The sequence below is a fragment of the Mauremys reevesii genome, linkage group 1 (genome assembly GCF_016161935.1).
Source record: "Mauremys reevesii isolate NIE-2019 linkage group 1, ASM1616193v1, whole genome shotgun sequence".
In the NCBI taxonomy this organism is placed as follows: domain Eukaryota; kingdom Metazoa; phylum Chordata; order Testudines; family Geoemydidae; genus Mauremys; species Mauremys reevesii.
This window is the reverse complement of record NC_052623.1, coordinates 273829401-273844069: the sequence shown is the minus strand read 5'-3', so window position 1 is coordinate 273844069 and position 14669 is coordinate 273829401. Positions and strand designations below refer to the sequence as shown.

The following is a 14669-nucleotide window of genomic DNA, read 5'->3' as shown; positions in this document are numbered from 1 at the left end:
AGCGCGGACTTTTCAAACTCACACAAGGTTTGTTATTGACTAATCCTTGCACAGCGCGGACTTTTCAAACTCACACAAGGTTTGTTATTGACTAATCCTTGCACAGCGCGGGCTTTTCAAACTCACACAAGGTTTGTTATTGACTAATCCTTGCACAGCGCGGGCTTTTCAAACGCGGGGACTTGTTTTTAATCCGCGCCAAGCAACCAGATAGAGAACGGATTTTTGCTTCTAAAACGGCCATTTTCTCCCGCTTCCCTCCCTCACTCTCCTCGCAGACCTGGGCCAATATGCGTTTACACGGTAATCTTATGGCTATTCTAGATCAGCCCCCTAACAGCAGCATTTATACAGAGGGAATTATTACCTCCCTCACTAATCCCCTTTAACCATTTTACAAAATACACTCTCTCAAAATATTAGCAATTTTTAATAACCCCATTATGCTGCTTTCTAGAAAATGCGCTTGACTCTCTTCCCCGTAAACCCAAGTTCCTGTGCCTCTGCGACTGATGGGGAAACTAGCCAGAGACCGCATCTAAGGACACCATGTACAGCCAAATGGTATTTTCCTGCAAGTGTTTGCTGCTAATCAAATAGTTTCAATTCTTTACAACTATTACTTCGATATTCTAAACCAAATATGAATTAACAGAAAAGGTAGGAGCCAAGTTAGAGTTTAGTGCGTGTTTCTTTTAGCAGTTTTACTTGCCATTTTCAGACCTTCATGCTTCAACCCCGCAGCTCTACATAAATCAGCACTGAAATAGAGATGTATCTGTACAGTAGAGTGACAAACTTGTTGCTTAGACCAGAATTTCTACTACGAAGTATTTTCCCCTCTGCAACGTCTTCCTTCCCGAGCTCAGACACAGCTCTTACTGTGAAAACGTGGGTGGCTCTGAGAAGAGCCGTTGTTAATCAGATGTGAAAAGAAAAAGTCTAACCACCAAACCCGTACAGAGTGCGGCCCTGGCGTTTCAGAGCATACACCACATCCATGGCTGTAACCGTTTTACGCTTAGCGTGCTCCGTGTAAGTGACAGCATCGCGGATGACGTTCTCCAAAAACACCTTCAACACGCCACGGGTCTCTTCGTAGATCAACCCAGAAATACGCTTGACACCGCCACGACGAGCCAAACGACGGATAGCCGGTTTGGTAATACCTTGGATGTTATCGCGAAGGACCTTCCGATGACGCTTAGCGCCCCCTTTTCCAAGTCCCTTGCCACCTTTACCGCGACCAGACATGACTAACTGATTATTACCCCCGCCAAAAAAAGAATCCGTTCACCTACGAGATGTGCTATTGAATATGGGCTCGTCTGTATATACAATAGGAGCCGACCTAATTGAAAGCCTGAAGGAGGCGGGTCTATTCTAGTTGTCTTCCCATTCCTTCCCCCCAATGGCTTCTGCACAATGCTAATTCAAAAGAAAAGGGCGGGAAAGCAATCCCCTCCCCCCCCGCCATTGGCAGTAGACTGCATCTTTTAAAATTCAGAAATCTTTTGATTACAGATATATACATTTAGTTCTGTAGTATTTCCTGAGATTTTGTATTTATATACATTACTAAATCCTACCTAATTATTAGAATCCCAGATTTTCCAGCAATACTGGTCACTTTAAATGCCTTAAAATAAGAGCCACATACAAAATGTGCCTTTTATTTGTCATTGATGTATTTTCACTTCTGGAGGATCTTCCAGAAAAGTGCTTCACATCATGGCCTATTTCTTTTGAAAAAGCTCCTTGGATTTTTTGAAAGTTGCAGTCTTGCAGCAAAATGTGGCTAATCAGGTTTCCTGACACATCTTTCTCCTTTCTTCAACCCCACATTCAATGCCATTTTCCAAAGCATGCGTAAAGAGGGGTAATGTGATAAGTTCTTCTTAATTTCATCCAAACGATGTGCTAATATGGCTGTTATTACCTCTTCCAGAATTTGACACTCCATTAGTTATGTATAGAAAATTGAGGAATATGTGAGCTTCACCTGTTTCTAGCCCTTTTGTATATTCTCAGTGACCTCTAGAACCTGCCATCTGCACTGGAATTCACACAGGCCCAGGTACCCTCTCTGTCCTTTCTGAAGCACTATTGGACAATTAGTCTGAACTCAACAAGATGAAATGCAATATAGATATGTGCAAAGTACTACACTTAGGAAGGAAAAATCAAGTGCACAACTACAAAATGGGGATTAACTGTCTAGGTGGTAGTACTGCTGGAAATGATCTGGGAGTTAGAGTGGAATACAAATTGAATGAGAGTCAACAATGTAAGGCAGTTATGAAAAAGGCAATATTCGGGGATGTATTAACGGTTATGTTGTATGTAAGATACAGGAGATAATTGTCTCACTTTACTGAGCACAGGTGAGGCCTCAAGGTGCACAGGTGAGGAGTACTGTGTCCAATTTTAGGCAACACACTTTATGAAAGATGTGGACAAATTGGAGAGACCAGAGGAGAGTAACAAAAATAATAAAAGGTTTAGAAATCTGACCTATGACGAAAAGCTGAAAAAAAGTAGGAATGAAGATCAGTTGTGCTCCATGTCCACTAAACATAGGACAAGAATTAATGGGCTTAGTCTGCAGCCAGGGCGATTTAGATTAGAAATTAGGAAACAAAATTCTAACTATACGGGTAGATAAGATTTGGAATAGGATTCCAAGGGAGATTGCAGAATCCTCATCACTGGAGAATTTTAAGAACAGGTTAGACAAACAGCTTTCAAGGATGTGTGACATTGCACCCAATAATGATTTATAGAAATATGCTTATGAATGTACCGGTAAATATGACATGACTGGAATATATTTTATGCTAGGTATGCCATGCAACATATATCTTCAAAGGTTATGATATACTGGATATATTCATCCTATTTACATGTATGTATCATTTTTGTATTGGAAGTTATTAATATTGACTATGTACTTGTTTGATTTTAAGTAGCCTCCGTGAAGCAGTTGGGGCAAACAGCTGTACATACTTCTCTATCAGTGTTAGAGAGGGCGAACAATTTATGAGTTTACTTTGTGTAAGTTTTATACAGGGTAACATGGATTTATTTGGGGGTTGGACCCCATTGGGAGTTGGGTATCTGAGTACTGGAGACAGGAACACTTCTTAAGCTGTTTTTAGTTAAGCCTGCATGTACCTATTGGGTTCCGGGAAGTGGGCGGGTGGAAGCCCACCCACTGCTAAAGTATCCCCCCCTCAGCCTAAGGGGAAGATCCACAGGACCTCAAAAACCCAACTGAGTTCAGGAGACAACTAATAAAAGAACAGGGACAGGAATGCAGTCAGAGGGTCAAAAGGAGGGAGCCTGACGGGGACACCGAGCAGAGAACCCCAGAAAGCGCCCACTGCTCCTCAAAGGTGTCAAGGGAGCCAGTGGACGCCGCCCAGAGGAACTCTGCCCGAATACGTGAACGGACAAAGGATCGGAACCAAGCCCCACAGTCACAGGAGTCTCCATCGGCCAACCTCCTCTCTCTGGTTGCGTAGATGGCCGTTTTAGCCAGGGCCAGGAGGAAGTTGACCAGGAGGTCCCGTGACTTTGGTGGGGCCACGGATAGGGAGTGCATAGAGAAGGAGGTGAGGGGATAAGTGCAGCCAGAAACGCAACAGTATATTGGTGAGGAGCCGGTATAGGGGCTGCAACCTGGCGCACTCTAAGGAAGCCTGTGACAGGGTCTCCCTCACGCCGCAGAAGGGGCAGGTGTCTGGGACAGGGGGTTAAGCCTGCATGTATCTATTGGGTTTCCGGGAAACGGGGCGGGCGGAAGCCCGCCCCATGCTAACGGATACCCCCCCAGCCTAAGGGGAGGATCTACAGACCTCAGAAACCCACTAATTTTGGGGGACAATCAATAAAAGAACAGGGACAGGAGTGCGGTCAAAGGGTCATAAGAAGGGAGCCTGACGGGGACACCCAGCAGAGAACCCCGGACAGCGCCTACTGCTCCTCGAAGGCGTCAAGGGAGCCAGTGGATGCCGCCCAGAGGAACTCCGCCCGGAGACGTGAACGGACTAAGGATCGGAAACAAGCCCCACAGTCGCAGGAGTCTCCATTGGCCAACCGCCTCTCCCTGGTCGCGTAGATGGCCATTTTAGCCAGGGCGTGGAGGAGGTTGACCAGGAGGTCCCGTGACTTCATGGGGCCACGGATAGGGAGTGCATGGAGGAGGAGGTGAGGGGAAAAGTGCATCCAGAAACGAAGCAGGATAGTGGTGAGGAGCCGGTATAGGGGCTGCAACCTGGCACACTCTAAGTAAACGTGCGCCAGGGTCTCCCTCACGCCGCAGAAGGAGCAGGTGTCTGAGACAGGGGTTTAAGCCTGCATGCAGTGGGGTGGTCTCCCCCTCCAGCCCTGAAAGGGACTAAAGCAGCCAGGGGGAAAAGGCTGCCCTGGGGAGCCAATTCCTAGCTGATTGGGGAAAACAGTAACATCTGGGGCCATGCCCCAATCAGGCCCAGCTGGCCCCTATAAGAGGCTGCGAGCCAGGAGCTCAGGTAGTCTCTCTCTAGCTATTGAAGGAGATGGGCCTGGCTGCTGGGTAGCTGAACAGAGTACCTAGAGTGGAGCAGGGCTGGGGGAAGGCCAGAGAAGCTGGGAGTGTCCATCCTGGAAACCTCCTGGGCTGTAGGCCTTGCTAAAGGGCCAGAAAAGGTACTGGGGTTGCAGAGGGGCAGCCCAAGGCAGAAGCAGCAGGTCCAAACCCTTCTTGCCAATGATAAGTGGCAATTATAGTACAGTCTGCCCCAGTGAGCAGGGGCTAGATGGTGACTGGCAGTTGCCAAACACTGAGGTGGGGGATATGGGTTTGGGGGTTCCCTGGGGAGGGGAGACCCAGTGAGACTGTGGGGTACTGCAGGAGGCAGAACCTTGAGAGAAGGGGCACCGGGGTCTGGGAGGGACACCAGGGCCAGCAGCAAGCGAGACATGGGCCTGCAGAGAGCGCTCCTGAGTGGACAGCTAATTCCTAGGACCACCAGCAGGAGGTGCCACACTGGTGAGTCGCCACACTGCTACACTACAGCTTTTGGGGGACATGGTTCAGACCTGGGTCTGTTTGTAGCAGGCTAGCATGTCTGGCAAAACCTGGCTGGGCACTGAAGTCCCAAACTGGCAGGAAAAACAGGCTAACAGTTAGTCTCAGCACATCAGGTGGCAGTCCCAAAGGGGATTTCTGTGATTCAACCTATCACAGGATGATCTAGGTTTGCTTGGTTCTGCCACAGTGCAGGGCTAGATCAACCTGATGACCTCTCAGCCCTACTTTCCTATGATTCTATTGCTCTGGGTCATTCCAGCAGTCTGGTAGTACGTGACACAGTGTACTACAAGGCTCAGTTAAAACTAATCAAAGATAGGATTTTCTTTGGGACTCAGCCCATTGCTCAGAAGAAGCAGAATTAAGATTGGGAGGCAAGAAGGGGTGTTGAGGTATGGTCTTAGACATTGCCTTAATTGTCTTTCCTGATTTTTAGTGTTTGGCAGCAGATTGGATTTTAGCTGGGGGCTAAAATGGTGGATTTGGCTAACCTTTTCTCACAGGTCAATGAGAACTCTCACACTATGTATATAGTTAAGGGGGTCATTCTTTAAATTGGAGGAAACATGTGACACACTGAGGTTCTGGAACTGTGCATACTAGAAAGGCAGTGGACTTGATCTGTGTGGTTATTGACAGTCTTGGACAACAAAACACAGCTGTCCTTAAAGGGCTGTACAGCTGGAGTACAGCTTTGCAGACACTGCTTCAAAATGTGTAAAGCTGGAAAATGACTATAAGACACAGGTAAGCTTAAAGCTTCCAAATGCATTGGCCAAAAAATCTGTTCCACACTGGGCAAAAAGGTGAAAAGTTTACAATCCCAGAATTTAGAAGCTAGTGAGGCCTTAGGAAATGTCCTATTCCACAATGAAAAACTGAAGCTGAGTGATTTAAGGAAGGGGATGTGAAGTTAAATGGAGTTTTTTGTACCGATTAAGAACATTGCAGAGAGAAGAAGTTAGACAGTCGGGAGGAGTGCAAGTATTACATTGTTAAAAATGTAAGTGTTAAAGGGGATGTTGACTTATTCATTCTCTTGACATGCCTTTTTAAAAAAAGAAAAATCTACTAAGATCAATGGGGCGGGGGAGTAACATAGCCGCTAATATTGCTGTCAGAAAAAGAACAGTTTAAGTGTAGCAGCAGCGGTACCTATATTGAAGCTGACTGAAACTTAGAAAAGAATAAGGAAATCAAAGCTGTATCAACACAGACTATTTCTAAAATACAGCAGTTAACAGAACCCCCACCCCCAAAGTTATGTCACCTGTGAAAAATGTATTCAAAGACAATATATAAAAATAAAATTGCAGTTTTAGAAATGTGAGCTGCTTACTTTAGGGAAGGCCCAATGAAAACTCAAAAGATATTTTGATGGCCAAGTCTCTGGCATGGAGCATGAAGTAGGAGATCAGGTGCATGTCAACATGTCTCAGATAAAAAAGCCCTTTCCAAAATCCATTTTTGAGGGTCCCTGCTATGTAATGGATAAGGTTAGTCCATCAGTATACCTGGTTCAGGTAAAGGATTAAAAGTGGGTGGTGAGTAGATGGTTGCATGATATGCAGCTGAACCCATACAGAGGGAGGGACAGAAGGGAATCTACTGATGTAAAAAGAGGGAAGCAAGAATACCTAATTATTTTCTTTTTTAGATGTTGATCAACATGGGAGGCATAATATTAACTATGTTGGGATCCGTGGAAATCAGGATACAGCAGAGAAACAAAGAGGTGACAGTGCATGAGGAGGAGAATACCAACATAGTCTTACGGTTCCCACATAGCCATGCAAGAAAGCCTACAATGTTCTGGTACAGACTGGACTGCAGCCAAGGTGGAAGATCCTAGCAGCTCTCGGGAGCAGGGACTTGGAATGGGGGACCTAGTGGGGACGGTGTGTTTAAATGGGATGGTTATGGCTACCCTAACCATGCAGTTAACACTGGTGGGAAATGTTAGTTATATTAGTAAATCATTAAATTACCGCACATGAGTTCACCCACCATGCCAGGAAAGTGACTGCGACTTTGACCTTCTTTCTGAATGTGATAAAGGACTGGCAGAGTACCACTCCCACTCTTGAACATACTGGAGTAGCTGATGAACCCTGCCCAGAAATGGAAGCATGACCTGATAATGGACTCGTGATAAATTGTGATCAGATTATGAGTAATAATGCACAGTAATAAGTGATACCTGTAGTATTGAATGTATCCAATTTTACATTACCACAGCAGCTCTCTCATGCAAAATATTTGTGCTTCTAAATGAAAATGCTCTAAGAAGTGGGGCAAAAAATCAGACAGTCAATGGATGGGATTAAACTGAAGGAAATTTGGTGGCCTGAGCAAGGAAAGAGTCAGGATAATAATAATAATAATTAATAATAATAAAAAAGATATGGGAACTGTACTAAGAGTTGGGGTGTTGGGAACATGAGCATGGAATCATAGGGATATCATAATATGGTGGGAGGAAAATTAGAGCATGAATTCAACTGTAAAACCTGTTAAAACAAAATAAAGTTTCCTGTATATCCTCATTCTACTGTTTAAAGGATGCTCTTCTCTGGACTTTCTTCAATTTGTCCACATCTTTCCTGAAATGTGGTGACCAGAATTGGACACAATACTCCAGATGAGGCCTAATCAGCACGGAACAGAGTGTGTCTTGCTTACAATACTCCTGCTAATACATCCCAAAATTATTTGGCTTTTTTTGCAACAGCATTACACTGTTGACTCACATTTTGCTTGTGATCCCCTATGACCCCCAGATCCCTTTCTGCAGTACTCCTTCCTAAGCAGTCATTTCCCATTTTATATGTGTGCAACTGATTGTTCCTTCCTAAGTGGAGTACTTAGCATTTGTCCTTATTGAATTTCATCCTATTTACTTCAGACCATTTCTCCAGTTTGTCCAGATCATTTTGAATTTTAATCCTATCCTCCAAAGCACTTGCAACCCTGCCCAGCTTGGTATTGTCCGCAAACTTTATAAGTGTACTCTCTATGCCATTATCTAAAACATTAATGAAGATATTGAACAGAGCCAGACCCAGAACCGATCCCTACAGGATCCCACTCGTTATGCCCTTCCAGCATGACTGTGAACCACTGATAAGTACTATCTGGGAATGATTTTCCAACGAGTTATGCACCCACCTTATAGTAGCTCCATCTAGGTTGTATTTCCCTAGTTTGTTTATGAGAAGGTCATGCGAGACAGTATCAAAAGCCTCACTAAAGTCAAGATATACCACATCTACCGCTTTCTCCCCTATCCACAAGGCTTGTTACCCTATCAAAGAAAGCTATCAGGTTGGTTTGACACAATTTGTTCTTGACAAATCCATGGTGACTGTTATTTATCACCTTATTATCTTCTAGGTGTTTTCAAATTGATTGCTTAATTATTTTTTCCATTATCTTTCTGGGTACAGAAATTAAGCTGACTGGTCTGTAATTCCCTGGATTGTCCATATTTCCCTTTTTATAGATGGGCACTATATATGCCCTTTTCCAGTCTTCTATGTAGATGTCCAAAACATTTGTTGACCTGAAGACAGGAGAGTCAAAATATTCAAAGAAACATAGATACACTGTGGAATGCCCCATGGTGGAAGTTAGTGTACAATATTGGGGAACATCCATGGATACACATGATATCAACAGGCTTTATAATTGTGCAGGCCATGCTAGTAGTGGTGTTAATTGCATTGATTTGAAAGGTTAGGAACATGGTTCGGTAGTGAGGAAAGAGAATAAATGTTAGCTTTAGAAAGGATTCTATGGCTTCATGATGGGAAGTGTTGAGTGTAAAGACATATTTAGGCTTGACAGAAGCCTGATGTGAATTTTAAGAGTCTGTTCTGATAACATTTAACAGCGTAAGCATAAGTAGAACTGTGCATGTGTAAGAAATTGCAGAGTAATCATGTTTGTGAGAAAAAGAAATGACAAAACTAACTAAAAAGATGCCTAAAAAACATTTTGTTTAGGGGCTGCCTATGTTCTCCAACACCAAAGGTGATTTTAAGATATTTAGAGCATTTTAGTTGGTTTTATATTTTACCAGGACAATTTTATATAAATCAAATACACAGTATTCTTGATATTAGAAGAGCAGATGTCCTGTCATATCGGGGATTCTCAAACTGGGGGTCAGGACCCCTTAAGGGGTCGTGAGGTTATTATATGGAGGTCACGAGCTGTCAGCCTCCACCTCAAACCCCACTTTGCCTCCAGTATTTATAATGGTGTTAAATATATAAAAAGTTTTTTTTAATTTATAAGGGACGTCTCACTCAGAGGCTTGTTTTATGAAAGAGGTCACCAGCACAATAGTTTGAGAACCACTGTGTTATCGCCTCTTCCAGTGTGAATGTAATGGCTCTTAGAAGAGTTTTTGTATTGTCCTCCAGCTTAGTTATTGAGTACGAAAATTTGGGGGTGTAGCTTTTAAGCCTTCTCACTCCAGATGCTCCCGCCTCAGCATCCTTGGCATAACCCTAACCCTCTTTGTGTGAATAGCACAGAGATTACCGTTTTTAAAGAGTCCTCCCATGTGTGTGCACTGTCTGCTCTGGAAGGTCAATTATTCTGAGCAGATGGTGGCTGGAGTGGAGCCCTGGTCCATATCGCCATGGTTCTGGATCTGATCACTGAAATTCTTGAGCTGCTTGGCTGACAGAGCTGCTTGGTAAAGCAAGAAAAATAGGATCATCATCCCCTGCTATCTCCAGCTCTTCATACATAATGAGGAGGAGGTCTGTAAGGCATTAGATCTAAACACACACACACACAAATTTAAAAACTGAAAGCAATCAAATCTACACTGTCTCCAATTTAATCTACTGTTTTGAGCCAACTTGATTTTAGTTTGATCTTTAGTTATTTTAATTGTTCTTGGCCTTGTGGCTCTCTGTTTTATTGGGCAAAAGCATGGCCTGAATGTAGGCAGGACACCCCCTTGCGACCAAGAAGATATATCAAGCTAAAATCAGTCCAAAAACCAATCCAAAAACTCTTTTAAGAGACACCTGCAAAGTCAAAGAAAGGGTTTGTTTATCTCTTAAGATCCAATGGGAAACAGAAAACGATAGGGTGACAAAAAACAGTGAAATCCTTATCCTATAAAAATCAATGGAAAAGCTTTCATTGACATCAGTGGGGCCAGGATATTCCCCTTATTTTTCAAACAGGAACTGTGTTCAAACAAAAGCAGTGGCATTTTTCCCTCCCATGAACACTGGATTGAATTGGGGTCAGTGTAGATCGATTTCAGTTTTTAAATTATGCGTGTGTTTAGATTTAATGCATAGTCATCCATTTTCCACCGCTTGACTTTTACCAGGAACAGTCAGTATTTGTCTTTACACCTCTTACACAACTCTTTTGCAGGTTATTTGTGGTCAGATCTAGGAAAATAACATTCTCCAAATGGATGGCGAATCTGTTTGTAAATCAAACAGGAAATCCTGGGGAACAGTTTGCTACCGAATGCGTATTCAAAATCACTCCCCGCGACAGACTGCAGGGGCGTTTAGAGAGCTCCTTTAACCGGTAAAATAGGACAGGTTGGGATTGGACAATACTTGCAGAGCGCGATGTTTTCAAACGTACAAAGTTTATCACCGCCCAATCCTTGAAGAGCGCGGGCTTTTCAAATTTATGAAAGGGTTTAACCACCTCTCTGATGCAAAAGGCGGGGTTGCTTATATCACCAACAATTTTGCTTCTCTGACTGTCCTGGCTTTTGTCACTCGGAAACTGAAGCCGATGTGCCGCGGCCACAGACACCTTCCATCTATTACACGACCAAGTTGTGCCTTTTCCCGCGCACTCTCCTAAACGTGGATTATATAAAGCGACAATGCTTGTCTCCCGCACTAATCCCAGTTACCTAATTTGGAAAATGCAACTTCCAAATTGATTTCTGTAATTCAGTCTCAAAAGAATATTAGTCACTGTTATGAGGATTAAAGGTACCGCGACAATACTAATTTGTAGCTAGAGCAGCAAAGCCCTCAGTTACGATTATCCCTTTTCGGAGAGTGGATGACTGGTGCTGAGCCCGGAGAAACTAACTAAAGAGACGGTCTATGCTACCAAGTCTGCCTCCAACTAAATGCTTTTACTCCAGAAAGTGTTTTGAGTCGTCCAACTCAGTAACGAAGATGTAATCCATTAAAATGTATCTGAACACGTCTTAAATTAAGAATTAAATACAACAACAAACGAGCCAAATTAGGTTTTTGTGTATTTTAAGTTTCAGCATTTCAGGTTTCCCAAGTGTGTAAAGGGAGCTGGTTGAACACAACCACAGCTGCTTTTAGATATATTTATAGTAGGCAGGTTAATAAGAGGTTTTTTTGCTTCAAATATAGACTACAGCACCAGCAAACAAATGTAGTTTTCTTTTGAGAATGTAAAATAATTTAGGGTCTGGAATAAAAGTTTTTTTCCTTATGTTTAAGGAATTTTTAGAGCAACTCAATTTATACTGAAAGCCTAGCTGGGGGATGCTGGCTCCTACCATGAAAATGCCAAAGTAAAGTGGGTGGCAACCATTAACGCAGTTATGAGCTGAAACGTCAGGGCTGCACTCTTCACAGTTTTGGAGGCCAAACATGATGCAAAATATTGTACTGTGATTTTCAAATCTATAAAAGACATACTAGCTTGCGTTCTCAGTCACTAACGGAACAGGACAATGAAAATGCCCAGTGACCGGTGATTTAATGTAACAGCTTGCCTCTGCTCGTGCCAGGTACCTGTTTTAGATCAAGCCGAAGATATATTTAAAGTGTTTGATGAAGATTATATATAGTTTCAAGCTAAGTGGATAGGGCATTTTGATATGAAGGACAGACTGGTTTTGAGCCAGTGAAATGGTTTGATGTAAGAAATACTTTTATCCAACTGAACTCACTGACATAGATTCAGAAGTCAAGTAATACAGACAGGGGAAAGGAGAGACATTAGGAGCACGAGGACTACCATTTTTTTTATTAAACTGAAAACAAAGTGAATATTTTCAATAGACTGATTTTTTTGACGTTTTCATCATTTGACAGATCCTTGCTACTTTGAAATGTTTCTCAGATTTTATTTTGGAGTGCCCTGAAAGGGCATTAGAGAAAGACCACCCTCTCCCGTCCAGTAAATTCAGGTGTAATCGGGAAAAATAGGCGCTGCCTCCTAAATAGTTCCTCTTGAGCATTTTTATTTTTCATTCAACATACTTGTGTTTTTGTTGTCTCGTTAGTCTAGGAAAAAAAGGAGGGAGAGGGGAATTCCTATTACACGGGGGTAAATGTCACCCAGAGGCATCGGCAAGGACATTCTACACTTCTAAATGACTTCATCCCTGAGCCCCGATGGGAATAGGATTTTTGTCTTTAAATCGCCTATAATTTCTACGCGTCCCTCCCTCTGTTCTCCCTTTGTCCCCTTGGAGACGAGACGGCCACCAAAACATCCCGTTTACACGTTATGGCTATTCTCGCTTGCTTATGGCCCTAACGGGACAACTCATAATGCTTACCTCCTACAGTAACTTCTATCTTAAAATATTAGCCGCTGTTTTGAGTTTAAGAACCTAAATAATACAACTTTCTAGACAGCTTGTCTGGCTAAATGGTCTTTTAATACATGTGCTTAGTCACCAACCATTTTCTATTTCATTTCCAATACATGCTTTAGCAAGCAAGAACGCTAAGAATACGTACCTAACTGAAATATAAAGGTATATTTTAAGAAAACTCTTTTAGCAACACAACTCTTATTATGAAAACGTGGTTGGCTCTTAAAAGAGCCTTTGTGTTTCTTGCCGTTTGGTTTTAAAGCTAAGTCGGAGGCTTAGCCCCCGAATCCGTACAGAGTGCGGCCCTGGCGCTTCAGAGCGTAAACCACGTCCATGGCTGTCACAGTCTTGCGCTTGGCATGTTCAGTGTAAGTGACAGCATCCCGAATCACGTTTTCTAGGAAAACTTTGAGCACGCCACGAGTCTCTTCATAGATCAACCCAGAAATACGCTTGACACCGCCACGACGAGCCAAACGACGAATAGCCGGTTTGGTAATACCTTGGATGTTATCGCGAAGCACCTTCCGATGGCGCTTAGCGCCTCCCTTTCCGAGTCCTTTACCGCCTTTGCCCCGACCAGACATTTTGCTACGAGTAACAAAACACGCTATAGGCTGTTATGGGAGCTGCACTTTCTTTATATTGTCGGTTGTCCGACCTGACTGAAAACTGGTACTGAAAAGGGGCGCGGTCTAGTGTTTATTGTCTTTTTCTCCTTCCTTCCTCCGCTCGCCGCTCCCTTGATGCTGTTCGATTGAGAGGCAGGTTATTGACCCTCTTGTCCCGCACTCACCATTCTCTGTGTACTGCTCCATTTAGACTCCAAAAAATCGATTTATATTTCAATTATATTTTATACCGAGACACTTTATCTATTCCTAACTCTATTAATTCCTACCTCTACTGGATCCCACATTTGTGGCAATGTCGGTCGCTCTCTGAATTGCTTGAGAGTCCATTTCAAGCTGCACTTGTCTTTTATCTTCTGTTATTGTCGTTTTTCTATCTGGAGGGTATTCAGATAACAGTGCTTCATATTTGGGGCTATCTTCTTTAGAAAATACTTCTTTGATTTTCAGTGATTTGCAATTTGCGGCAAAATCTGTCAGGATTTCTGACAAATCATCTTTCGCGGCCATTTTCCAAAGAGTACACTAGATTAATATGCTAAGTAGAGCCATGCCCTCATACGCTATATCCGTATTTCGGTTTTATTATTAATTATTTGTATTATTTTATTTGTTTTGTTTTTTCATTTTGAGGTGTTTTTATTGTTGCTATTCTTTTTGCAATACATGCAAAAGGATGACTTCATTTGAATTACTGCAGAAATAATCGCTCAGAAAAACAGATTCCTCTCCCGTTCCAGAGAAAGGACTCACTCCTCTTCTTCATAGGCATAAATAATTGTTTTATGCTGGGAAGAGTTGAGTTTCTGAATTGCAAATATAAAAACTGAGAAAAATACTTTGAAATTGCTACTGTCTATATACATGACAACACACATTGAATAAAATACAATTTAGCTAGGAGTCTGCAGCTCTTCACAAAGCATGGACATGATCAGAAGGGGTTCTCAAAAACAGAAATATGCACTTTCTTATCCTCTATTGCCCTCTGATGGAAATTATTTTTCAATCTGCCCAAGTTGCAAAAGATACAAAAAAATTTGTTCAGTGCTTACTAATAATAGACAATCAACTATCATACAAGAAAATAACGGCAATAATAAATAAATACTAGAGAGACAAGGTGATGTAATATATTTTCTTTGACCAGCTTCTGTTGGTGAAAGAGACAAGCTTTCTTTGTGTCAGCTTGAAAGGTTGGCTCTTTCACCAATATAAGCTGGTACAATAAAAGATATTAAATCACCCACCTTGTCTCTCTAGTATTTATTATTATTAAGTGAGGAGGCAAGAGAGGAATAATAGAATGCAAAGAGCCTCTGGCATGGAGGGGAGATATTCTATGAGGAAAGTCCAGGGGAAAATAGGGCAC

General features: G+C 42.6%; 2 protein-coding genes across 2 annotated transcripts; both read right to left on the bottom strand.

Annotated features, from left to right (window-relative positions):
- Positions 1 to 671: 671 nt before the first annotated feature.
- LOC120374132 (histone H4) lies at positions 672 to 1286 on the bottom strand. The gene has a single exon (XM_039493406.1). The coding sequence runs from the start codon at positions 1252 to 1254 to the stop codon at positions 943 to 945; it is 312 nt and encodes a 103-aa protein (XP_039349340.1). The 5' UTR covers positions 1255 to 1286; the 3' UTR covers positions 672 to 942.
- An 11630-nt stretch (positions 1287 to 12916) lies between these two features.
- On the bottom strand, positions 12917 to 13261 carry LOC120374164 (histone H4). Its single transcript, XM_039493492.1, has one exon. The coding sequence runs from the start codon at positions 13250 to 13252 to the stop codon at positions 12941 to 12943; it is 312 nt and encodes a 103-aa protein (XP_039349426.1). The 5' UTR covers positions 13253 to 13261; the 3' UTR covers positions 12917 to 12940.
- Between the last annotated feature and the right edge of the window lie 1408 nt (positions 13262 to 14669).

Excerpts from the sequence above, each read along its gene's own strand:
- LOC120374132 (XM_039493406.1), bottom strand. The coding sequence starts at position 1,254 with ATGTCTGGTCGCGGTAAAGGTGGCAAGGGACTTGGAAAAGGGGGCGCT.
- LOC120374164 (XM_039493492.1), bottom strand. The coding sequence starts at position 13,252 with ATGTCTGGTCGGGGCAAAGGCGGTAAAGGACTCGGAAAGGGAGGCGCT.